At 32.6% G+C, this 27,129-nt stretch overlaps 3 protein-coding genes across 5 annotated transcripts; 1 reads left to right on the top strand and 2 right to left on the bottom strand.

The window, feature by feature from the left end:
• The first annotated feature begins 205 nt into the window (after positions 1 to 205).
• LOC148627182 (uncharacterized) lies at positions 206 to 4,469 on the top strand. 2 transcript variants are annotated; one of them, XM_088569306.1, is made up of 8 exons: positions 208 to 361; positions 575 to 634; positions 1,082 to 1,180; positions 1,481 to 1,579; positions 2,185 to 2,268; positions 2,753 to 2,792; positions 3,464 to 3,551; positions 4,278 to 4,469. In XM_088569306.1, the coding sequence occupies exons 1-8, from the start codon at positions 325 to 327 to the stop codon at positions 4,287 to 4,289; spliced, it is 519 nt and encodes a 172-aa protein (XP_088425432.1). In that variant the 5' UTR covers positions 208 to 324; the 3' UTR covers positions 4,290 to 4,469. The 2 variants fall into 2 exon arrangements, with proteins under 2 accessions (XP_088425441.1, XP_088425432.1); XM_088569315.1 differs by lacking the exon at positions 1,082 to 1,180 and having other exon boundaries at positions 206 to 361.
• A 4,719-nt stretch (positions 4,470 to 9,188) lies between these two features.
• Positions 9,189 to 22,510, bottom strand: LOC148627181 (uncharacterized). Its single transcript, XM_088569328.1, has 3 exons — positions 22,485 to 22,510; positions 9,985 to 10,123; positions 9,189 to 9,683 (listed from the first exon to the last, which is right to left on the bottom strand). Exons 1-3 carry the CDS (start codon positions 22,493 to 22,495, stop codon positions 9,387 to 9,389), a joined length of 447 nt encoding a protein of 148 aa, XP_088425454.1. The 5' UTR covers positions 22,496 to 22,510; the 3' UTR covers positions 9,189 to 9,386.
• A 1,237-nt stretch (positions 22,511 to 23,747) lies between these two features.
• LOC148627180 (uncharacterized) lies at positions 23,748 to 26,073 on the bottom strand. Of its 2 annotated transcripts, none has more exons than XM_088569341.1 (3): positions 25,922 to 26,073; positions 25,505 to 25,650; positions 23,748 to 24,992 (listed from the first exon to the last, which is right to left on the bottom strand). In XM_088569341.1, exons 2-3 carry the CDS (start codon positions 25,637 to 25,639, stop codon positions 24,696 to 24,698), a joined length of 432 nt encoding a protein of 143 aa, XP_088425467.1. In that variant the 5' UTR covers positions 25,640 to 25,650; positions 25,922 to 26,073; the 3' UTR covers positions 23,748 to 24,695. The 2 variants fall into 2 exon arrangements, with proteins under 2 accessions (XP_088425467.1, XP_088425475.1); XM_088569349.1 differs by having other exon boundaries at positions 25,505 to 25,643; positions 25,922 to 26,069.
• Positions 26,074 to 27,129: the final 1,056 nt, after the last annotated feature.

The following is a 27,129-nucleotide window of genomic DNA, read 5'->3' as shown; positions in this document are numbered from 1 at the left end:
TTGTATCTCCTACGTCAAACCAAGTACAGGGAATCTCTGTTTCTCAGATTGGCTATCTATATAATAATCTTCTTTGATTTTTTAATTATATATCAAACTTCACTTACAAAAACGTAACTTGCATTTACGTATCATTTTATGTTTAAGGAAGTATATATACCGCTTACATCGGATATAAGTACAATATAAACAAAACATGTGATCTTGTTATTATAATCAAACGCAGAAAACAGCGGATATAATGACAAAGGTTACTGTTCCCGTATACTGTGTTTTTAAGGAAGAGCAAAGTCAAAACAAAGGCATTTTGTTGACACTTTCAAGATGAATGCAGTAGCGTTCACGGGCGTATTGTTTGCAGGTACGTGAGTTATTTTTACCAAATGGGGTCTTCGCACTGACTTGAGAATCATTCAACAGAAATGATAAATGCACTTTCTGAGTTTTTTGTTCTATAAAACCTATATATAATGACCGCTTATAAGTATCACTTAACACATTATAAGTTATACGACACTTTAAGACATTTTAAATTGTTTATTTGCGAAATCTTTACATTTTGTTTATATTCTAGTTTTGGTGTTAGTCAACTGTAAGGATGACACGCTACGATTCAAGTCAGAAAGAATTGAAGGTAAAGTCAAATTATACTATTAATCAAAATTTAACGTGCATGCAATATAAACTTGATGTTTTTGTCAAGAATGAATATATATATTAATTTATAGAGATATTTTAGCTAGTGTATTCCTATATTTACTTGTTAGTATTTGATCCTGTATATCTATATCTATTGTTTTGTATTGTTCATTTAACAATACTAAATTTGTGGTAAACGGTACCTTTTCGTAATATGTTTAATTAATTTTCATTTTCATAAAATTGTACTGTTTTGATCATTTATTCTATTTCTTATTTTCAAATTGAATTATAATGCTTTAAAATATGGTAATCATTCCTCCATTTCATTCAAATATTTCTAGGCTTTGTCTTCTTAAAATTTGTTTTGATCTGGTATTCAAAAAAATAATGCTACTCAAAAAAGCACTAGAATAATGAATAAATACTGTTTTTTGGGTAGCTGATAAAATTGTACAGCTAAATCAGGCAGATGGAGCTAGAAAAGACAGATTCAAAGACATGGCTTTTATTGTTCAAGACGAAAGTCAGGAATTCTTGGGTATGTCGGTTTTATACGTGTCTTGACAATCCTCGAATTAGGCATAATTTAAATCAATTTTTGTTTTCACCTGAGTGTAACATCAAAATGAATCATATGTTGAGCAACATAATAATAAGCTTTGGTATTAAGCATTTATCAAATGATTAAATATTTGAAATAAGATTTATATAAGCCAATTGAGGTTTTTTTTTCACCTATCTGCTCTATGGACAAAACAAAACAAAGATTCTATTCTATTTAACTACTTGTTATACATTTCTATAAAAAATACAATAATAAAACATTTATTTTGTGAAGAAAGAAAAATGGTACACTCTAAGCAAATGGATAAGTCAGAGGAAGATAAACCGAAAGAAATGGTATTCATCGTCGAAGCTGAAAATAATGATTTTTATTGTAAGTATAAAAATAAGTGACAGCAACATTTGAATGGGGTAAGTGATAAGATGACAGACCTCTTATTTCGTTGAAGTTTTTTTTTCTTGCCTCACCAGATATGATCTTAAACGAATGATGTGCCTCTCCGAAACAAAAATAGCGCATTTTGGTTTTCAAGCTCTGCGCAGCGGCACACGTTCATTTCTCTTACTAACCGCTACAGACAAGTATTTTGAAATTCTCGGGCATTCAAATCAAAAATCGTTTGACAATCGGATAGCGTCGCATAAAATTATTCACTTGTTCCCGACTTCGCAAGATTATTGCAGTTTCTGGGCGGGCTGGCTGCAGCGTCTAGAGTGAATTTCGAACATCATACTGGTCGGAGTTTGGTCGGTTCTTAATTATCTTTATGTTATGTGTGAGTTGTTTCTTTGTTTTTAAATTAATTCTTGTACGATTTTTTTCTAGGTCCTTTTTTGGAATTCCGTTGTGTTTTTGTTTGTGATTTTTTACACCAGATTTAACACTTCTGTTTTTTATTTTTTTACATAACATATTTTAATCTGGTTTTTGTGTCTTTTCATATTAAATGTTTTATCATACATTTATTGTCTTTCCAGTTAGTGAAGCTATTTCCTTAGACGAAACAGATGGAATCCAAACTGATGACGTACATGACATGGCTTTTGTAATTGATGTCCGATGTAAGCTGGGAGATTTGAATAGGGAACTAGTTTCAAATGAAGACAAGTGAAATAATGTCACAAGATTATAATTATTTACTAAAAATCATGTTCACTTTTATCAGACATAATGTAAAATATGTTCCTCAATGCACTCAATTATAATATAGTTAATCTATGAATGCAATTCGTAGATTGAGGATATGTTGTCATTAATCCGTCTTTGTGTCACTTTTTAGTTTGATTTTGAAGAATTCTCATCGTTCAGTTTTACTTGAATTTTATGTCGTCTGGACCTTCCAGAGCTTATTGAAAGGTGTGTTTACACTTATTGAAGAACCTTTGATGATCTCTGAAAATATTTACTACTTTGTTGTACGCCGGTGCATTTTATTACATTTCGCCATATCCGTTCTTTTTCGTTTTAAAAGTTCATATTTTTACAAGGAGAATTGTGAAATAAATGAAACCTTTGAATAATTTTCTTTAATATTTCTTATTTTAGCAAGTAGCAACATACTTAAACAACTGACAAGGCCCAGCAGGTAAAACGTAATATTTCTAGTTCTTTGACTTAGGTAATCTGGACGATTTAACATGTTTTGTTAGTATGGTAATTTAACTTTTAAAATGCACGTTTCACTTTACCTTTTGCTAAATTTACAATTTCTTCATCATTAGAAAAATCTTTTATTGGTGATATCTATGTTTAGTGAAAAAATACACATTTCTTGCATATGCCTTATAGGATAAACTACGTGCTCTTAAAAATAACCGGTTGGCTCATATTTATATCAATCCGACAATAATCTATAACGTATGCATTTAATTTTTGACACAGTTGATACCACATTTAGAAATGTCTGTCAACTGAAACACATAATAAACTGCATCCGATATGATTTTACGTTCAATAACATGCCTTCAACACAAATATCTTTTTTATATATAAATATATAATAATAATCAAATATATATTTTTTCAATTTTCAATTTCATTTGAGGGACACAGACATGTGTATAATTGTCTAAACTTAAATGTAACTCACATTTATGGCGTCAACTCAAATGCTTTTCACTTCCTATGCTTTGTCATTGACATAATGTCGCTTCGGAAAATGGCGTCTTAAACAATGTGACTTAAAAAAATGAGTAAAGTGCCTTAAGAAAAAAACGGTTTTGTACTTATTTTACGGGTCATATATATTATCTACAGGAGAAACGTTGGCAAATGTTATAGTAAGTGGGACTGTGGAAGTCAGTGCTACTGTGCTTCAAACAACTACTGTTGTTGTCCCTGGCATGTAAGTTATCATTTATTGGGCATAGAATAGCTTTTATGTCAATTTAAACTTGTTAATTCATCAGTCAGGTGATCTTTATCATGTTTTATACATTTTTATAGAATTGTTTACTAATTAAACAAGGTTTTTAATGTAACTCCAAAATTACTTAACATAGAGTTGTATTTTTTCCATCACAATAGATAAATGAGTTGCCATGAACTTTATTAATATATAACTGTTTAGAACTCGGAAAAACGGGTCGAAACACAATACATACTATCTTAAATAACTGAATACGTAATCAGGATTCTGTAAAAACTGCAACCATTGATAAGTGCCGTCTTCAAGAAAAGCGACCCTTGCATTTTTATGAAAGACTTGATGATTTGTGATTCTTACAGTGCTGAATAAGCAAATTTGCCAGCTAAATTGAAAACGATAACGATCCGTAGAATATGGTGTAATGTATACTAAAATACCTATATAGTATTATAGCAAAATAGCTGCATTTTAGTACAAGTATTATTTATTCAATACTATATTATTTATTTATCAAACGTTTGCCTTGCGAATACATTAAAGATTGTTTAGATTTTGAATTTCACGTGCTGTTCTAGCAACAATATCGGACATTTTTCACAGTGTAAAATATGTTTACCCAACTGTGTATTAAAAACGTCATTGATGAACTGTTTTTATTTTGTTGAGTTTTTCCCTTTATGTCAGCATTATCTGATATTTCAGAGTTGGTGTTAGACGTTTTGAAGCAATGATGGATTGGCTGAGGACATGTTTAATTACTTTTAACTACTTAAGTTACTCCTTTATATATGCTTATTTCATTTAGTGATTTTTATTTTCAAAAATAATCTCTGAGATGTAAAGATTTAACAAGAGATAAAGTAATCAATTAAAAAAATGCACCAATTGAATAAAGCTCGCGAAATATAATATAATGCCATTAAGATATCCTGGCTCTACCAAAGAATAATTACTTAAACAACCCTATTTTTTCTCGATCTAAATACTTTCTAAAACATGCATTTCAACTTGCAACTACCCACGCAGAGTGATAACGTATTCTTATGGCCGCTATGGATCGGTTGGTTTTTCTAGCCATAAAACCTGGTTTTTAACCACCATTCCACTTTGAAATGCCTTTACAAAGTCAGGAACATGTGGCTAATCATTTCTAAGTGGCTTAGTTCATGAACTATTTATCTCTCTTTCCAAACTATTGTTTGTTTGTTTGTTGGGGTTTTACGTCCGAGCAGCAATATTTCAGCTATATTCAGACGATGAACATGAAATTGATGATAAAATGAACATGAAATGATGATGAAATGAAAAAGGGATGGGACACAAGGACAATGAGGTCGACAAATTTTGATTGCCACTGAAAATAGGGAGAGGTGGGTAGGGTCGGGCAATTTAGCGTCCTGTGGCGGAGCGCAAAGGTTTCTACTCCTATCGAATACCACAGCAGTGTTCTTTAACGTGCCAGGAACGTGGCATCTTTCCCAACACGGTGCACCACTATGGGTCAGGTTTTTCGTATTATAGCCTGACAAACCCAGTATGTAACACGCCAGGGGTACCCCATTCCACCACCTGGGGCACACATCACAGTTACTCTGTGGGCAGAGCGCTTAGCCCCCAGCTAGGTTTCTGAGCACTATTTAGTCGCCTTTTACGACAAGCTTAGCGCTGCTGCAGGCCTATTCATTTAACACCCGGACCTGCACGGGGCTCTTTCCGATTTAATGTAATGATTTCGGTAATTTTGTTAATACTTTTAGTTTTTGATGTTTTTGATTTTTTTCATAATACAGTTTGATCAAAAACATTAGAAAGTAAGCTCCGCTTGTTATGTAAGTACAGGTACAAGGGAAATCGTGGAAATCAGGATTCAAACAGTAAATATAAAGAACATTAGAAATACGGAAATATACAAACATAACAAAGATAACCGACATAACACAGAAAAACAATCAGTAACACGGACACAACTAAAAACTGGGAGCATGGGCCAGGTAGACCGGTAGGGTTAGCGTCCTTTGCTTTCTTGAAACACCCGTCATGTTGTTGACAGAATATCTCGTACGAGGTGGACGAAAGAGAGAAACTGTAACACAGTGAACAACAGGTTCTTATGCAGAATGATTCACCATAACGATTGACGAGTTCATAATGACGACATGAACGTTTAATCTTATAGCAACATAACTCTGTTCAAGAAGCATAATTGGAAGAAACATTGTGTTATTTGTTAATGCAAATGATCGTTTTCATCATGTACAGATAGTGGTACTCGTATTTCAATATTAATTGGAACTTTAATCGGAGAATTTTTTATTGCCAAACTAACTGCTTCCATTTTTCCTTTTAATTCTAAGTTATATAACGTTTTACTGACTTGTGCTATCTTTGTACTTTTCTTTCCATCAGCACTGTAATTGAGTAAAACGTGATCATTTATTACGCAATTCTACGTACATTTATTTACATTAATTACAATAATTACACGAGTGCCTATAAAAATGGCAACAGTATTTTGTTTAGGTCCAGGAAGATTGCTGATAATTCTTTTTTTTTAATTTGTTTGGCTAATAACTGCTGCATGATGACGTAGTGACATGAAAACCCTTGAAGTTAGCACCGCCTACCATGCAAAATGAAAGGGCTACCCTCGTAAAACTAGTTTTTAGGTTTATTTTGCTAACAGGTGTGTGATTTTTCTCTAAGATGCATGGAAGATAAGGGGGTTCTCAGACTTAAACAGTTACATTATCTTACCTTTTACAGTTTGTAAATTTTACAACTCATAAAGCCCGATCAGTCTTCCTGTACCACAACATCAAAGAACTAATCAATTTACATACATATCTTTATAATCTTATGAATATTTATATAGAAAATCTGGATACTGGCATCTCACAAACTTCGTCTTGTTTATGCATGAAAAGAGTAACCAAGGGAACCAAGGTTATAGCGGTAATCAAAAGAATGTAATCCCAGGGACAAAGACCCGACATGGAAAACAGACATACACAACAAAGAACATACAGTAACTAAAATCATACATACAAAGTAACAAAAGCGAATGAGCAACTTGGACTCCACTAAAAACTGGGACCAGGTGCACCGGTAGGGTAAGCGTCCTCTGCTTTTCTAGAATAGGAACACTTATAAAACATATTTTCAAAGAGAGTTTTGATGAAATACTTCCAGTATGCACTGAATATTATTTTCAAATTAAAAGGATATCTTGCCGAATTACATTTAACAGGGTTTTATTTTTTCACCTGCTGGTCACTGCTTTATGTAAAACCACCTTTGAGAACTAAAGATCTATATCTAATGTTTTAATCTTAGTCAACGCCACAAATATACATACACCGTCAGACTATTTGAAATACATCAGAAAAAAATATAAGTGAAAAATGAGAGCAACGCCAAATTTGCGACGTAATTCGATATATTTTTTCCGATTTCTGAATATAATTATACACTTGTGAAATTCAATACAAGTTTTTAAATTTGCAGCAGCAGATGGCTTAACATATTTATTGTTATTATAGAAAAAAAATGCCAGCTTTAATCACCAAAAGTAACTCTGACAATAGACAAGATGGCGAAACTTACTTGTAGTTAAGTGGGTTTATTAAATTTATTTACACGTGGGTGTTTTGAGAATATTATCAGTGAGCTTTTAATTTTGTCTTACAAAACCAACCCCTAACATAATTTCATGTTAATATCTTATTTCATCATCAAACGTGTGTTTGTTACATTCCCTCGTTAAACAGCTTCTGCTTTGTTTCATTTTCACAAACAGACACATCACACTGTTTGAATAGAAAAGGCCATTTCTAATTAAACGTCGAAAACTAAGTGTTTAAAAAGGACAACAATAACAAAAATTCTATATACAACGATATACAAACAGTCTAGAATAACCTGACTTGTAAAAATACTGAAAGTACATCACTAGCCCATGAACGATATCTGAACTGAAAATCAAAGGGACAGAAAACCGTCACATTATTTATCCTTATGAAATAATAAGTAATACTACCAACCAGAAACAAACATGTATTTTGAATACAGGCTTATTTAGTAAGTTTCCTTGATTTTAGTTTCTGCTAAATAGATATTTTTATCAATAGTTGTTTTTGACATTTGTCATCTCCAGTATTCTGACAACATCCAATTCTGGACGGTAGGGATATGAAGGGGTGTGTTCCTTATATGGACTTCCATCTCGAAAACAAAACTAGAAGTTGATTGCTATTAAAAGTCCGCAACTTAATTTTCAAATTTTTCATTTAGCTATTTTAATAGTCAACTGGAACTCCTGTCAATTCGACAAGAATATTGTCGAGCAAATTAACATATTAACAGCATCAAGTGGTTCAGAGTTCTACATGCTATAGTTAACATGGAATCAGATTTAAAATGATAAATGCACATATTTTTAGATGGCACGGGCTTGTTTATTCATACTTAATGAATTACCTATAAAAAAAAAACCTACCACAACATGTACTTTGGATCCTTTGTAAGCTCTTAATCTCCCAACGATCAATCTATCTTGTAACATTGTAGTATTGTTGAACACTTAACATCATAACTTTTACGATATGTTTTAAACTTATTTGGCTAAAACAAAATGTTTTTGGTAATATGGACCAAATATATTTTGATTAAAGATTAAATCTGCTCACGGAGGAAAGTGGTACACATAATTTTGCAGTATCTACCGATGGCTAGTAAAATATTTTCTTTAAGTGTACTTAAACCGGCTGTCAAATTATATCTGCTTCAGTTTTGAAGTTTTTACACATCATATAAACAAAGTGTTAAATAAGATTATGTCCGATAAATTCCGATTGTACCTCCAGTGTAACAAAATCCTCTTACAAAAAGGCAGAAGCTGAGTATCCAAAGCGGAACCACTGGTTTAAAACATATATTGACAAACGTTCATCATCCCCATGGTAGGAGTTGGTTTTATCTACCAGAGGCTCATATGACACCATGTTAACATGTGTAAGCTGTAAAAAAGGTCAAAAAGATTATCAGTCATCTTCCTGGGCCTCAACATATAAAGGTTATAACTCTGTAGAATAATAAAGACACTCGTGTATGTGTTATGTACAAGTCTTAATTTTGTACATGTTAAAACATGTACAAAGTTTGCCTATAGATGTTATAACATGTACAAGAGTAATCAATGGAACAAAGATTCTAGTGGAAATCAAAGAATGTAATCCTGGGACAAACACCAGACATTAAAAACAGACACACACAACAAAAAACATAAAATAACCAAAATTATACATACAAGATAACAAACGTAAATGAGGTACTCGAACTTCACTAGAAACTGGGAGCATGGATCAGGTGCACCGGTAGGGTAAGCGTCCTCTGCTTTTCTAGAAACACCCGCCGAGTTGCTCATAAAAAGTCGTCCAGAGTAGACGAAAGAGGAAAGGAAAACTATGACATCTGGTACAAAGCAGTTGTCATGGTGTCGATGGATACACCGTTACGATCCATGAGTTCGTGATGACGACCGTAAAACTTCTGTAGTGATGAAAAAAATGCCAAAAAGTGAGTTCAATTTGTATAAATTTCAAAAAAACAATTCACTTAAATTTTATACATGTTTATTAACTAAATAATGAAAACAAATAATTCGGCTCTTACAGGTGAAATGCACGGCACTGCCTCGCATTTTCCCGCGGTTCTTAGCCATATCCATGTATTAGTTTTATGTCAAGTCAGTGATCTTATCTATATAATTATATCTTTGCTGGTTTATGAGAGAAGAGTAATGTTTGAAACATTTTATTGTGTTGCCTGTTGAAGCTTCATCGAATAATCTTTCAAATTATCTGGTGTAGCCACGAACGTCCATGGAATCGACACGAATTTGTCGGCTCCTCCTTCCTTCAAGGCTTTGAAAACAACATTGCAACAGTTGTTTCCAAGAAGATGGTATTTGCTGCTGTCAGAAAACTGAACCCACCATCTTTTAATCGCTGCATCGTCCAACTTTGATATAGTGAACTCATAATTGGCACTTCTTCCCTCTGCTTCGCAGTCGTCACGATATGATGGTGATGTAGAAGCTTCTACAGATGTCTGCAAAAGAGTAAGCCATTCTGATGATGATGAAAAATTAATAAAATTTTGTATCTGAAAAATTGCCGTGGAAAATATGAATTATAGATATCATCATTAAAAAATTGTATTTTACTTTTTGCCTACTGAAAAAGGGAAAAAACTGGACATTTGCACTATTTAACAAACAGTGTCATGCTTATGCATGTATATTATACAAGAGTACACAAAAGTTTAATGAAATAAGCAGACTTTTCAAATACATTGTATTGTCTGAAATTAAGTCATAATGGAAGAATGAAAATGAGAATGTAAATCGTACCCAATGAAATGTAATAGATGTTTTGCTTTTGTCTTCTGCAGGCCACCAACTTATGTATGTACCATCTCCAAGTTCCAGAGAACCATGCCCAACATTCCCATCTTTTTGAAGCCACACATACACAGATAATGTCATATTTCTACAAATTCGAGATATACGAGACTTCAACCATTTGGATTAAATGGAATAGATATGAATAAAATACAGTTTTATAAATCGAAGCCTAACAAAACCAAAAGTGAAGAATGACATCAGTTTTTATTGATGATGATTATATACTCGTGTCATTTAACCACATACAAGTGTACAAACTTATAGTTGTAGCTGGGGTTGATTATATAAAAAAAAATCATTTCAACATCAATTGTGGCTCTATATCAAAACAATAATCAGAATCTTACCTGCGGAATGATGTTGTTTGTAAATGGACTAAAATACGTTATGAGTAACAATTCTAACTAAAAGCATCGTTTTCGAGAAATGGACATTTCAGTTAAGTCATTAAATTAATCCGGACGTACATTTAAACGAATCTATCTGGATGGTAGGCGTGTGGACTTTCTGTGGTTTATGTTTATGTTCGGTTTATCAGATTCAAAATACAACAGATATAAAGAGACTTAAAAAGTGTCTGATTGCAGGGTTTTCGAGCTTTTCAAAGTTCGATTTAGACCGATTTTACTGTAGTCACTAAGATGGAAAATGGTTTTCTATGTTAAAGTACATTCTTGAATGAACTATCCATGCGTGCCAGAAGGAATCAAATGCACACATGATAATATAGGAATAAAACAGGACATAAACATAACTGATTAGCTTAAGTACCTCATATTTGTTATATACATTTTACAATGAAAAATTGACAAACTTATATAAAATGAAATGAAATTTCACCACACAATTATTATTTCAGACCAAAAATAAAACGTTTGTTTTAATTTATAAAACAAAGTATAAAATCTCCCTGAACGAAGAATCCTTAGACCATCGCAAACGACAAAAAATTTCAATGATACTTAAATGTATGTCATATAAGAATTTGTCAAACAGTATTCGATTTTACCAATTAACAATGCTGAAACTCGTAAATTTGATACTGATGAACATCAAAACTTTAATCAAAGTCGAATGTAGAAACACTGCATTGGGACAATATCAATATGAAGTACTGCTGGCGACTAAACTCTTGACAACAAACTATAGGAAGATTTAGGCACATTAGTAAATGAAGGATGTTAACAGAATTTCCAAAATGGATAACTTCTAGGCAATAGTCAAAAATAATAGTCAAAATGGAAAGTCTAAAGTATGATAATCGGCAAAAAACCTAAAAGTTGGAATAAAGGTAATGGTATAGTTTGAAATGGTGGATTTAACCATCCAAGCTCAAACATTTCAAAGACCCATTTTTCTGTGGCCGAATTTATTTCAATCCTTCTGTATGGTTTTTTTTTAAATCACAGCTTATACATTATTCCAGAACCTGCCGAAGCTATACGGATTTATTTAAACGTGCTTAAAATACTAGTAGAACAATACTATGCTACCACAAGAATAATTTTGATCTGTGATAGTTATAGTGGTCATCAAACACTCGACGCATGTTTCTAGGAAAACAGCGGACGCTTACTCTACCGGTGCACCTGGCCCATACTCCCTGTTTATGTGGTATCTAGGTTGTTCATTTAATCTTTAGTTTCTGTATGTATCCTTTCTAGTTAATTTGTATTATTTGTAGTGTTTTATCCCTTGATTATGGATATCCTGTTCCTAGCTTTTACCGTAATATAACACATAAAGATACATGACATAACTCTGTTAATAGAAAAAAAGAATAACAGGACAATGAAAACAGTACTTAAGAAGTAATCCAGCTAAGAATCATGCAAAATGTGATTCATGGATGGAAAGCTTACATATTTTTTAAGGTTTTTTATATTTTGTTAAATGTGTTATTAATATGTGTTTTTTCTTATAATTTAAGTTCGTAGGAGATAAAAGTTATAGAGAATGCACTGTAGAATTCAAAATTAAAGGAGATAACTGTAAATGACACTAAAGTACAATAGAAACTGTTAAATCTTCAATGAAGATTATCTCCTAAGAGCAGGCGAATTTGAATAAATAATTATAAATTTTATGATATAACCCTATAAAGCAAGTAAATACAAAATGTATTAAAAATAAAAATATGTAGCCTTTTTTAGATGTATCACATATTACAGAACTCGCATGATTCTTACAAAGACTGATACTTAACATTGTGACATCAAAGCAAACCAAAACGAAACTGAAAGTAAAACACAATAGTTTCTATTTTCTAAATAAAGTCTAAAAGAGCGTATTATACTTTCATATTCAAGTATCTATTTACAACAAAGCTTGAACATACAAAAAATCTTATTTAATGTTATCTAAGGAATGAAGTTATAGTCACCATAATTGCTTAAGTAACTCTTACCTTGAAATCAAATGAAACTTACTGTTCCTCAAATGGGTTTTCCAGAATTTTTAAAAATAAGTTTTTTCACGCACTGATATAATGTGAAGATTCGTAAATGTCTATGAATTCATAGTTTTCGTAAAACTAACATTTACGATTATCTATTAAAGGATTTTATCTCATAAACAAAAATATATACCAATATTTTGAATGTAGCTTTATAAAGTTAGTTTGTCTTCCTCTCTTAATGAAATGTACCTAAAAAAGATATCAAAAAAGTGATTTGTTGTACCCAAATGTCTTCTTTATCAAAGGGCCGATTGTAGACAACAAATTAAACAGGATTCCGAAGTTTCAATAGCTTTGGATGGCTGATTTATACACGAAACATATGAAGCATGTTTCATCCACATATAACAGAAAGGAACACAAACTGACCCTAAATTTCAACTTCTGCTATATACTTGTAATTGATCTCTTATTACTGATTCTTGTTTTGATGACTGTTTAATTTTAATATAACTCAAAAAGAAACGCACCAACTTCAGTCATTTAATCGATTTTCACGGTAAGTTTCAGAGACTGACACAAAAGCTAAACCGATAAGTTCTGTTCATTTGTTTAAGTCTTGATTATGACCTAACTGACCGCTCTGAATTATTAATTTCCAATTGTTAAGCAGACTTTTTGAAACGAGCACCTTAGCAAGTGTTTTAAAAGAAGCTAAAACCACTCAACAATCCGGATCACATGCGTACAAACCAAGTTTTGAGTTTGTTTTAAACTTTTCATTACTGTTTTTATGTTTAGTTCTATGGTGTTGTGTGTGACTTATTCTTATATTTAAGAATTCTATATTTGTTTTGTGACACTACCGGTTGAACACCGGTATTCAATATCATTTGTTTTGTTTTTGTTTTTGTTTTTTTGTTGTTTTTTTTGTTTTTGTTTTGTTTTGTTTTTATTGTTTTTAGTTTTTTTTTTTGTTTTTTTTTTACGGTTTATACGGTTTACAAAGTTGATTTATCGCATACTTTGTATTATTTAATAAAAATTAAACCCAAACGCTAAGAATTTTTTTTTAATTCAACAAAACACAAACCCAATAGACGACAAACAACACACTGGCATCATGATAGATATTGATAGATATTGATACATTATATCGATGGATAAATTCTATGTACAGACGGTGGGTTGAAACACTTTGATGCTAAAAACATCTCCCCAGTGCTAGCGGATGTGTTTAGTCTTATTTGATGTATATATATACTAAACAATTTGACAGTTCTAACATCGTTCGATATATATAAGTCTAAAGGATTGCACAACGATACCGATAAACTGAGTGTGCATGAAAGTAAAGTTAACAAAGATCTTGAACATTGTGTTATAGACACAATTATAATTATATTTGTTTTAAACATATTTTATGCATAAATTATGAATAGGATTGGATAGCAGGGTAGGCCTATATATATCCTCTCCATAGGATTGGATAGCAGGGTAGGCCTATATATATCCTCTCCATAGGATTGGATAGCAGACTAGGCCTATATATATCCTCTCCATCCGATTGGATAGCAGGCTAGGCTTATATATATATCCTCTCCATACAAAGCATTTACATGATGCCATAATGTATAACATATTAGACATTTAGAAAAGAATACATAGAAAGAAAGATAACTCTGTTTCTCTTGGAAGTTGGCTAATCATTTTATCATCTTTTATGGTAAGTAATATTAGTATCGTTCTAAAATAAATAATTAATTACTTTAAGTTACAATTTAAAATTGTTTATCGCATAAATCAAAAGAATAAGAATTTAGTGAAAATATGTATGCCAAATTGGTTTATCTTTGAAACTTTAAATTTTACATTTGTCATCTAAATACATGTAAAACGAAGGAAGGAAATAATTTGGAAAAAGTCTATCAAAATTTCTTCTTGTTATTATGAAACAAAAAATAATTATATTTAAACATAATAGAAAATGCAATATATACATCAGTCTGTCAACAAAATTACCACCTGCACAGCACTATAAGAATTATACATAACAATTGTGTACTACTGAAATCCTTTAGTATTCTCAATAAAATTTTGAGTAGCTAACATCACCTTGACATTACTGTTAAATGGCAGGTGTTCATTACCATGAAGTATGTTATGTAAGTTAAAATCGATCTGTAGTTCAGCACAAACGTTCTGCAGCGACCACCTCTGAATTTGATAATGTGGACAAAACATAAAATAGTGAAAATTATTTTCGATCATGTCTCCACAGTGTGAACAGTTTGGATTGTCAGTCAGATGATGAAGTTGCAAATGATTCAGATTGCTAGCCTCATACCTCAACTAACAATGCCATATATTCTCTTTTCTGTTGCCTGTGTTGAAGTATTCAGGAGCTCCTGGGTTGGCTGAATTCAGCCTCTTTCTGAAAACATCAACAGAGGGACTATTTTTTGTTGATGTAGGAAGTTGATTCCAGAGTCGAATAGTCGAGGGTATAAAGCTCTTAGAATATGCCATAGTATTACAAACAGGCGAACGTATGTTATTACTGTTGACATGTTGCCTGAGATTATAATCATGTATATTTAAGATATAAGGCTGTATAATGTTTGATAAATACTCTGGGGCAAGGCCGTTAACTACCTTGTACATCAAGATTAGCCTATGCTTCTCACAGCGCTTATATAATGGTTCACACCCTAATTCTTCATACATCTTTGTTTTTTCGGAATTGATCCGCAAACCAGTAATGATTCTACCGGCCTTTACTTGTGCATTCTCGAGTAAATTCGATTCATATAGTGTACAATTATCCCAAACAATATCCCCATATTCCAGTACTGGTCTAATAAAGGAAAAGTATATATTAATCAAAGATTTCCCGAAGATCTGGTACTTCAACATTTTAAGCAATTTTAGTCTGTCACATGCCTTTTTGTAGATCTTATTTACATGGCTATTCCATTTCGCATTATTCTGAAAGTCAAAACCCAGGTGTGTCTGTACATTGACATTGTTTACCTGGTTTTTCGGACCCCCAAAATATACAGGATGGATCTCTTCATTTTGCCAATTTCGATACCAATCGTTGATTGAAGCATATTGCATTGGCAAGATTAAATATTTTAAATTTCACGTTTAACACAGGGCAGAGGTAAGACCGATATTTTCACCCGGTTTTTCATAATAGAATTCAGTGAAAGTTAAAATTAAGAACAAATGGTTGCGCCTTTACCAACGATGATAACGTTCATTGCTAATACGAATATATGCTGAGAGATCAAAAACGTACTATCACTCTCTTGAGTCATTTTAACGAATGATTCACATAAACCCCTTAATAAATTAAGCTGCACTCAACAATTAATTTTCAATGTTATCTTATTATCCTTTCAAGGGTCATAATGCACTCGTATAGTTTTATACTCTCAAACTTTTCTCGGTTCTCTCGATAGTTTTATTAAAATTGCAATAGTAAATACTAAATATTAGTATACATTGCAAATAAATTAATTCATAATCGATGATGAGACAGTACTCAGAACTTACACATAAACGTTTAAGAAACAGTAAATACCTGACGACAGATGTACAAATAACGTTTAGATCAATTTATTATAGTAAAAATAGGTTTGTATTTCATTCATATATAAGTATCAGTATCGGAGGTACAAACAGGGAGAATCGGTGGTCAACATAAAAAGGTAAAACTGTACATTGAAAATTGACCAACATAAACCCATTAAAACTGGTAAACTCTGAAAAACAAGAAAGTAAGAGACTTTTGTTTATATACCCGTCGTGCTGCACGTTGAGGTGAAGTGCGATGAAAAACAAAAAAAAACTCTTAATAGATTGAAGTTGTTTATCATATTGGAAAAGTACATGTCATATCAGGTTATTAGATCATAATGACGACCGACGGTGTTTTGGAATGGGTATGTCCGCCTTACTCTATCGGCAACTATCCTTGCATAGTGATTTCTATGGTACCATGTTAAAGTACCGTATGAAGTGCAGTAAAGTGTTTCTAATATTTTATGAACGAAACACTTGGAATAAGACGATAAATTGCAAACCTGAATAATAAATGTCCCACGTGTTATTCACGGATTTGCATTTTTACTGATGCAAGCAGAATGTTATGGTGCTTTATCGTATTTCATATCGAAAGGGAACTGTAACTGTGTCTAGAAACAGAGTTGTCCCATAATAGAAGCTTATATTACCAAAACTAGATTCAATGGCAGTGGAAATAAATCGAAAGAATATTGCTATAGCATGGAATTAATCACGTGGCTTTAAGGAGTAACGACTAATTCGCTTAAGTCTGTAAAAGTAACCGTCTATTTAAAATTAGGAAACTCATAGAATAGTTCACTCGGAGATGCTGCCCTATTTGCCAACAATCCTGCTGACATGTTTCCAAGAGGAATATCTGCCGATAATTTGAAACATAACAATCTTTAATTTAATATTTTAGCAGATAACAACAATGCAGTGTTCAGAATGGGGTGTGGTAACAGTTGGTGGAAGAGATTCATATGAATCACCATAGATTGTATCAACATATTATAGAATGCTCGTTTAACAATAACTGCCATAACTGGAAAAGAAATAATTCTAAATGGCTAGCATATGCCTCATCCTATACTATAACAAAAGATTTACTTACTCCTATACATATTTTGTATGGTTAACCCCGCTTTTGTACCCAGGCAGAATTGATGCTTAAATTTCTAGGCTTAAAACAAACAAGATCAAGATGGACATTCTTTCTTTATGATTCAATTGCTTAACGATTGATATTATCATAGTAAATAATGTTTTCAGTGAAAAGTCAGAATATCCAAAACTAAACGAAGAATGTTTTTCTTTTGACTATCTTTTAAACTTTTAAAATCGTTAATGTTCTATATACAATGAGATGTTTGACGAAGTCAAATGTTGACTGGAAATACCGCTTTACATTAATATGAAATTATTATGAGTAACAGGCATAACAAAACGAAACTGAAAGTCAAATACAAAGAGTATTATATTCTTTGAAAATACTTACAATATTTTCACCTTTTTACTTCATGTAAACACACGTACTTACAGCAGTGGTTGCCAAATATAACATATTATAATGATAAATAAAAGTTCTAATCAACAATTTGTTTAAAGTAAAACTTACTTAACAACAAGATGAAGTTCCGTGAACAACAGTTGGATTTAAAAATAACTTTTATTGATTTCCATCTTTCAACACACAGAAATTTAAAGAATTCATAGCTTTTCGTAAAACTAACCATGACTTTTATACTTGTGTAAATTTTTGTTAGATCATCGCATTTAGTTTTTAGATAGAAAATAAGGAATAACATAATACAAAGCTTGACAAATAACACATACACAAAAACCAAAGTCACAAAGGAAGAAAAAGAATTAAAAATTGAATAAAATTCCGAATACTGACGGTTTCTTCAAATAAAGAAAGAAGGAAATGGGGACAACTTCAAACCTATCTAATGCAATTAAAGATGTCCTCATCTTAGGCTTTCTCTTGCCAGAAGAAGAAAAAACAGGCTGTGCGATTCTGTTAACAACACCACCCACTTCAACTAAATATAATTGTAAAATTCAGCTAAATCTATCAAAAGCACTTTGTCAAATATGGAACAAATTGGCCCACCTTCGGGAAATTAACATGATATTGTATTGACAATCTAACAAATATCTAAGAGCCATACAACTAGACGTCACCATTGGTCATACACGTAAGGGAACAGCAAGTAATCCTCTAAAACTAGTAGTTCTGACTTTAAACATTTAACTCTTTCGCGATTTTTTATATACACTGCTTAAACCCATTCAAACTAATACATTTTGTTATTATTATATAAATTTGTTTGATCGACTCATTCATACCGGTATAAACAAATACTAATTATTCAGGGAAGCAGAATGGTAGTTTTATCAGATAAAAACATAACATATAAAAAAATTAAAGCTTTTTTTTTCTTATTTGCCCTATTCCCGGTTATTAATAAATAAGTAGTCAAAACTTTAAATTAGTGTATGTGTTTCATTTTAAAATATAGATTTCAATAATTATCATAGTTAGTTGGCTATTTCGACTGTTTATCCGATTTTCTGCAGAAAAATGTTTCGTCAATGCCTGACAGTAAAGGAAGATTGTTTACCACATTTTACAAAAAATATATATAATTTTTAATTGAGTGCTTAACAAATTGTTGAAATTACTTTAAATACTAATCAAGGGAACCAAGTTTACAGCGGTAATCAAAGAGTAATCAAGGGAACGAAGGTTATAGCGGTAACCAAAGAGTAATCAAGTGAACCAATGTTATAGCGGTAATCAAAAGAATGTAATCCAGGAGCAAAGACCAGACATGGAAAACAGACATACACAATAAAATCAACAGCTCATTTTGTGGAATTCTCTTTAATTACTGCTAATAAAAAAAGAAACAATCTGTAGTGGTTATTAATGATTAATACAGAAAATAAACAAATACTATACAATGCTAAGCTAAAGACAATACAATAAGAAAAATACAAGAAGCAAAAGTATAAAATAATTCACTGCAGTGATAATGAAATATCTATTGAGTATCTTGTTCAAGCTTCGTAGCGTAGACTGGCTGATTTCGCTACTAGATGAAATGGAATAAAATAAAACAAAGTTTTCAGTTCCTTTTGCAGCAGGTGGTGTTTGGTGTTGTCAGAAAACTAAAACCAAGAGCAACTGGTCAACGGGGTGATATAAGGTCGTGGGTTAATACCGCATGTGATACCGATTTTAAAATATTATGTTCATTATAACATGAATTTTAACTACATTCAAGTATGGTCTGTGAAGGAGTGCGATGTAAGGTATGCGATATATGCCTAGAGTCGTGAAATAGAAATCAAGTGAACAGAGATTCTAGGGAAATCAAAAGAATGTAATCCACGGATAAAGACCAGACGTGGAAAACAAACACACAACAAAGAACATAAAATAACCAAAATAATACAAACAAAGTAACAAAAGTAAAAAAGCAACATGGACTCCATTAAAAACTGGGAGCATGAACTAGGTTCACCTGTAGGGTAAGCGTCCTCTGCTTTTTTAGAAAACCCACCGAGTTGATCTTAAAAAGTCAAGTCCAGGGTAGACGAAATAGGGAAGTAAAACTATGACGCGTTGAACAAATCATTTCTCACGGTGCAGATAGAGACGCCGTAACGAAGTCTAGCGCGATACAAAAAGTCGGCGTAGTTACGGCAAGGTCTGGCACAACGTATGAGTTTTGATATGAAAACTCCATACCCAGGTGTTGAAGGGATGTTGCCACAGATGAAAGGAAAGTTGACAATACGGAATGAAAAGCCATCACGTTTGTCGTAAAATTTGGTCAATAGTTTTCCATTAGGAACGATCTCTATGTGTAGGTCAAGACATGAAACTGACTTCACAGTGTCTGTAGTATCCTTTATCTCAAGTTCTTTGGGGTAGATGCCATGTATCAGAACCCAGAAACTAGGATTGTTTAACGATAATACGTCATCTATATAGCGGAAACTGAGGTTAAAGGATCTAACTAATTGATGTTCCATCTTTTGGATCAGAAAAGCTATAAAGTCAGTCTCATAAGAGTGAAGAAATAGGTCAGCAAGTAGAAGAGAACAATTTGTTCCCATTGGAATGCCGACTGTTGAAAAACGCGTCCACTACACTGGGCAAACATTTTGTCGATAAAAAATTCCAGCATTTTAAAAACTTCTTCTTCGGTATATTTGAAAGATGATTTGGGATCGTTCTTACGAAGTATGAGGAATCTCTACCAAGAACTACATATTTGTATCTAGGTGTATCGTCTTTTTTGAAGGAACAACGATGTGTAATGTTTTTGATTCGGGCTTTTAACTGAGTATGGGGAATAGAAGTATAAAGGGATGAAAAATTATAAGATTTAATGCTATTGTATTCTAATAATAGTCTTGAATCGAGGGTTTCCAGATGATCTTTCGAATTTTTTCAGGCTCTTTCATATTGAATTAATACTGCTACGGGAGTAACATGTGTCGTGGTAGGACTGGAGACCGTTTTTGACAGCTTTGCGTGTAGAAGTTAAACGTTTTGAAAGAGGTTTGGTGGTACATTTCCATGATCAAGCTATTAAGCGTTGTTTGTATGAATTTTTCTGGAGTTGAGGAATCCAGTATATAGACGGTAGATCACAATCATCGTCTTTGGTAGAGAGACCAAAAGAGAATGGCACAGATTCATGTTTTTTCACTATCCCTTCTTTTGAGGTGCGGTTGCAGTATGGGTCTTATTACTGCTATTATTTTTTAGTCTACCTCTAATAATAAACATTGGATGTAATACGTTTTGCAGACAAAAACAATGTTCTTTTGAGCTTTATCTGCTGGTCAGACAACAAATTTGTCATGTACAGTAGACAATGTTCTTGTACATCGTGGTCTTTGAAAACTGATGAAGCATTGACACTCATTGACTTACTTAAAACTTTAGTACGTTTCAAAATTAAAGACCACACATGTCTTCTTGTTCTCTTATTATCCATTTTCTTGCGTAGTCCTCCCAATTTATGGAGCGTGGTTCACGGTACTCGGGACTTTTAGAAAGAACCTTACGGACAGATTCGTTTCCGATGATGTTTAAATCTCCTGTAATGACGAGACCGGGCCATCTTTGAATGGAGAGTTCACAAAATCACAAAATATAATAATTTGTGCCAAGAACGCCTGGCATTTAAACCCGCGTACGTTAAATCGGGGCGTCGGAATTCATTCTTTCCACTTAATCTATCGCAAAGGAGCAACAGTTAAAATCATCGGTGTTTAAATTAAAATTTGAGTGACAAGTTTTACCTTCGTCGATGTAAAACTTTCACTTAAGATATTGGTTTGTGCAAACAAAATCAAAAATTATATCTAAGAGAGTAATCAAGTTAACCAAGATTCTAGCGGAAATCGAAAGAATACAAGAAGAAGAAAAAAGAAGACAAAGAAAACAGACATACACAACTTTGTAGTATGGACCAGATGCACTGATAAGGTAAGCGTCCTCTACTTGTCTAGGAACATCCGCCGAGTTTCTCATAAAATGTCAGAGTACAAAATTGAGAGTATAAAATATGCACATAAAAACCTGACAATATTTTAGTATTTTATACTTTTGTAAGAATTGGATAAAGTCGTCAAGTTTACACGAAAGTAGGTTTCGTTAACTTATGCGTAAAAAATGAATTCATATCAACGGGGCAAATGATATGGGTCCTCATACAACAATATAAAGCCCTTATTAGATTTAGAAGATATTAGAATTCCAATTTCTGACAAATTGTGATATCATGATTTATTTTAGGAGTAACCTGACACATACTGACTGTAAACAAAAGATTAATAATGTTTTTTAAATATTAAAAAAAATTAATTTCTATTACATTTCTTCGTAGTTTAGGAGAAAGTGAAGTACAAAAGCAAAAAGCGGGATGCTGGTACATACGGGTAAGAGTTGGTAGTTGATCAAACGAATGTCAAATGAATATCCTATGAATATCCTATAAATATCAGTGAAAATAAACGAACATTGGATAAATAATCAACACCTCAATGCCACAAAACTATAGTGTTTAACCTTGTGAATAGAATATAACAATAATGTGTATGGTAAATAAGTCAAAGAGACAACAACACAACTGGAATGAAAATGTCAGCTTAAGGCCACCTATTGGTCTTCAGTGAACGACGTAGGAACCCTCACACCACAGGGCAGGCTGCAGCTATCCCAAAAACATCATAATACATAGGTACACCGAAAGAGTTGCCCCTATATATACAAGTTACATAAAAATAAACTGCAGATGAAAACGAATCAAGACATGCAGACGCCAGAAATTTCTGCCTTGGGAGAGGCGCAAAAAAATGCGACGGGGTTAGAGTACTTTCGCGCGATCACAACCCTCCCCCTAAATAATCTGGCCACTGTGGGAAAATATTACACAATTAAACATACCTTAAAATCATTTCAAAAAGGTCCGAATCCCTTGTTACAACGGAAATAAAGAAACTGATAATAAGTTACGCAATTGTACAAACTAAGGACTTCTAGCCGTTAACTGATATGGCAGCTCCAAACCAGTTTAAACCTACAAAATGTCCCCATCGTACGTAAAATCAATCCAATTCTTCCTGTGAAGTCAACATCATATCTTGACCTACACATATAGAACAATCGTAAAGAAAAACTATTTACCAAACTACACTACAAACGCGATGACTTTTCATTCCGTATTGTCAACTTCCCTTTCATCTGAGGCAACATCCCTTCAGCGCCTGCGTATGGAGTTTTCATATCACAACTCATACGTTATGCCAGGGCTTGCCGTAACTACGCCGACTTTTTGTATCGCAGTAGCCTTCTTACAATTAGAATTCTGGAACAGGGTTATATTGGTACAAAATTGAAGTCTACAGAAGTTTTATGGTCGTCATCATGAACTCGTGGGACGTTTCGGTGTATCCATCTGCACCATAAAAACTGATTTGTTCAACATGTCATAGTTTTCTTTTCCTCTTTCGTCTACCATGGACTTGACATTTTATGAGCAACTAGGCGGGTGTTTCTAGAATAGCAGAGACGCTTTTCCTACCAGTGCAGCTGATCCATGCTCCCAGTTTGTAGTGGAGACCGAGTTGCTCATTGATTTTTGTTAATTTATGTGTACTATTTCGGTTATTTTATGTTCTTTGTTGTGTGTATTTGTTTTCCATGTCTGGTCTTTATCCGTGGATTACATTCTTTTGATTTCCGCTAGAATCTTGGTTCCCTTGATTACTCCTTCCCATGCGGGGTAGAGAAACACGATTATCATGTCATACAACAAGGACACAACCCGTATAATGCCAAACAATGCTTAAATATATTGTTTTAATTTCTATGTAAAGACCGTATGAGTAAATCAATGTTAATACCAAAAAATGCTATCATTAACGATTTGACAACAATGTCATATCTATATTAATGACGCTTTAAGTGTGTAGAATATTACCGTAAAATAAAAGGTGAGAGATATCCGCACTGTTTACACGTATACCTGTATTCAATAATGAGTTCCTTGTATTGATTGAAAAATTTTGTGCATGTTTGTTGCAAGGGGACGTCACCATCTAAAAACGGATAGTTGACAATAGGGAATGAAAAATCATCCCTTCTATCGTAAATTTTAGTATTATGATTACCATTATTGATATGAATACTAAAATCAAGAAACAGAAATTAATAGTATTTGCTTTATTCAAAGACAGTTCTACAGGATATATATATCTTTAGTATAAATACTGAAATCGTCGTTGTTTAGAGCCAAAATATCGTCCAAATATCTGAAGATTCTGATAATTTTTTCTAACAAATGTTGTTTGCAAGGGTCTTTATTTATTCTAGCTATAAACTGTGATTCTTAACAGTATACAAAGAGGTCCGCTATAAGCGGTGCTCAATTGTCACGTTTATATTTATTTTCATGGTGTTGCAACATTTTTTGCTTATTCTTAAAAGTTAGTCTGAATTTTCTGGGTAAAAATTTTACTAAAATTTAGTTCGATTTAAAATTCCTCTGGTACTACACTTCAAATATATAATAAATAGAAGTTTTGATATTCAGTAGTTATAATCAAGAGAAAATCCACAAACACGTTGATGATTAAGTAAATAATCTGTATAAGTATATAGCCTGTTTCCCTATACATAATGACAACACTGTATAGACTACATATTTAGTGTCAGGAAGTTTGTGAACCACAATATACACACAAACCTAAACATAGCCGGAAATCTTGTATTGCTAGCATATAATCAAGTTAAATCATTTGCGTAGTTTCATGTCAAAACAGAAAATATGTAGCTAATTATCATGGAACTAATTATACACTACAGACGTGCAACATTCAGTACATATAGATAAAAAGTTAAAAGGGACAACCAATAATGAATAGAAAATAGTATTTTTTACCTATGATTTGAAAAATATTGATATACTTAGTATACGTTTCTGATAACTGTAACACCAATAAAAAGACCAATTTGTCCAAATTGCTAATGTATAGAGTATACCACCGTAAAAACATGTACGTACTTAGCAAAAAACTTGTGAAATAGTCAATAACCTCATTCAATGGTATGAATACTAGTTACATAGCTTTAATTTTCACTCTGTTAAAACTCTATTTATTGTGTAGCTAGTTGCAGTTTTGCAGCATAGTCTTTTAGATTGTCTGGTTTAGCAACTATTTTCCATGGAATGGATGCATATTGTTCAGCTCCTCCTTCCTTCAATGCCTTGAAAACGACAGTGCAGCAGTTGTTTCCCAGAAGATGGTATTTGCTATGGTCAGAAAACTGAGTCCACCATCTTCTGATTGCTCCTTCGTCGAGCTTTTCAATGGTGGACTCGTCGTCAGCGCCTCTTCCTTCAGCTTCACAGTCTTCGTCGTAGGAAGGAGAGGTTGAAGCATCTACAAATCTCTATAAGATAGATACATGATTTGGTTTTGTCAGCCACTATATTCAGATTTCTTTTGTAAAACAAATATTCTTTCATCCAAAACTCCACCCCCACCCCCTTTCCATGAGAGAGAGAGAAAGAGAGAAAATGCATGATGATGATGATTATATAATGGCTTTAAAAAGAAAGTTGTATGTAAATAAAACACATTTGCAAAAATCCTTCAAAATGTGGACCACATACAATAAAGATTTATTGCTTGATTATAGCTTAGCGTGCAATGGCGTTTCGTGCATTTTAGGACGAGAACGTTTGACCAATCGAACAGACCCTGCTTAACAAAACCAGCCAGTGATCATTGTTTCTTAGGTATGCCGCGTACTCAGCGGAAAAGCAGTGACTACCAATTTTTAAAGTCGTATGACTCGACCGGACACCGAATCCAGACGGTTATGAACAATCATGAATCGTTATAAATATCTATTATATGCTGTGCGTTTTATCAATCATAATCATTCAAATGAAAAGTTACCCAATGAAATGTTACAGATGTTTTATTTTTATCTCCTGCCGGCCACCAGCTTATGTATGTGCCATCACTAAGACCCAGTGAACCATGTCCAACGTTTCCGTCCTTCGGAAGCCACACGTACACGGAAACCACCATAATTCTGAAAACTATAGAATATTTAAAATAAAATAAGGAAAAAGCTTTACAGTGTGATAGATTTTCCAATGATATGATAAAATGTATAAATCAGAAAAATGAGTAATTTGTTAATTGTTTTATTGTAGGGAAAGGTGGTTATGCGTTTTCAATTTCAAAATATGTAAAACATATATTAGTTTATAAATGATTTCTAGCAATCTATTCCTTTGTGTCGCAGATATCCGCAAAAAGGAAAATGGAAACTAAATATACCGAATATGTTCAAAAAGTAATTCTTACCGTTTTTGAAATCAAATCTTCACTGATGACACAGGTGTTAACAAGTGGTATAAATCTTCCTACTGTATGTTGTTATAAGGGAACAAATAGATACACTTCCCGTGTATGTTGTTGGGTGAATACTATCATTTCATCTGATATATAATCCCACATTTATATATTTATTCCAGGAAGGAACCATTTCGGTAGATTTGAACGATATTTCATCGACAAACTCACCGGCACTTGGGCCACGGATGAGCCCATTCACTGAAAATATCACAAAGGAATGCTTGATGCCACTAATAAAAACTGTCTTCCCTTGACTAGTACCTGAGTCGATTTATTATTATTATTATTATTATTATTATTGTTACAGTTATTATGCTGTTTCTCTGCAACATTGAGAGTTATGTTGTAACAAATAAAACGCCATTTTTTTTTCTTTAAAAAAACAGCATATCACGTTGTCAAATATGAAACTTTATAACTTTATAAATTATCAGTGTTCTAGGTTTGTGAAAATTACAGATTTTCACAGGAAAACTCCAAATAAGGATTTACTTTCGAATATTTAAAATATAAATTTAACCAATCCTTCAAAATTTCAAGATTTTTACTTGAAAGGGAAAACAGAACATAATATATAACCAAACACCAAAATTGCATGCACTTGCCCCGGGTAACGGGAAAGTGGAATCCTAGAATTTTTTTAATGCAAGGTTAATAACAAATTTAGCTATTATATTAGAGACCAAAAAAATCTGGCTATCTGAATATGCTAAATACTTTTTTTCTCAAATGGATGGCCAAATTCTTATTGCTGGTACTAGTAACAATATCATATTGTTGAATTATTCCTTGCATGTTACTTAAATTATTTGTTTTACTTGACCCCACATTTATGAATTGGCAATAATAAAAATGTTGTCTATTGAAAAATTTCGTGCAATAAACAATATGCACATGGAAAATTTGTTATTTTTCAATAGACACAATTTTCATCATAGCAAATTCTTATAAATGAATTTTAAAACATATGTTTATCTTTTAACATGGGAAGAGTAACTCTGAATTTAACTCAATAGGGGCTTATCAATATTTTTTTACCGTTGAGATATAACAAAATTATTTTAACCAATCAGATTACAGTATTTATCTCAAATTAATTTTTAAAGTAACTGGGATAGTATCTCAAATAGGATATACCACGAGGGACAGAACAAGAA

The sequence above is a fragment of the Perna viridis genome, chromosome 1 (assembly GCF_037379345.1).
Source record: "Perna viridis isolate PV_CMFRI_1.1 ecotype Kerala chromosome 1, ASM3737934v1, whole genome shotgun sequence".
Classification (NCBI taxonomy): domain Eukaryota; kingdom Metazoa; phylum Mollusca; class Bivalvia; order Mytilida; family Mytilidae; genus Perna; species Perna viridis.
The sequence above is the reverse complement of the archived record's forward strand: the minus strand, read 5'-3'. Positions and strand labels throughout refer to the sequence as shown.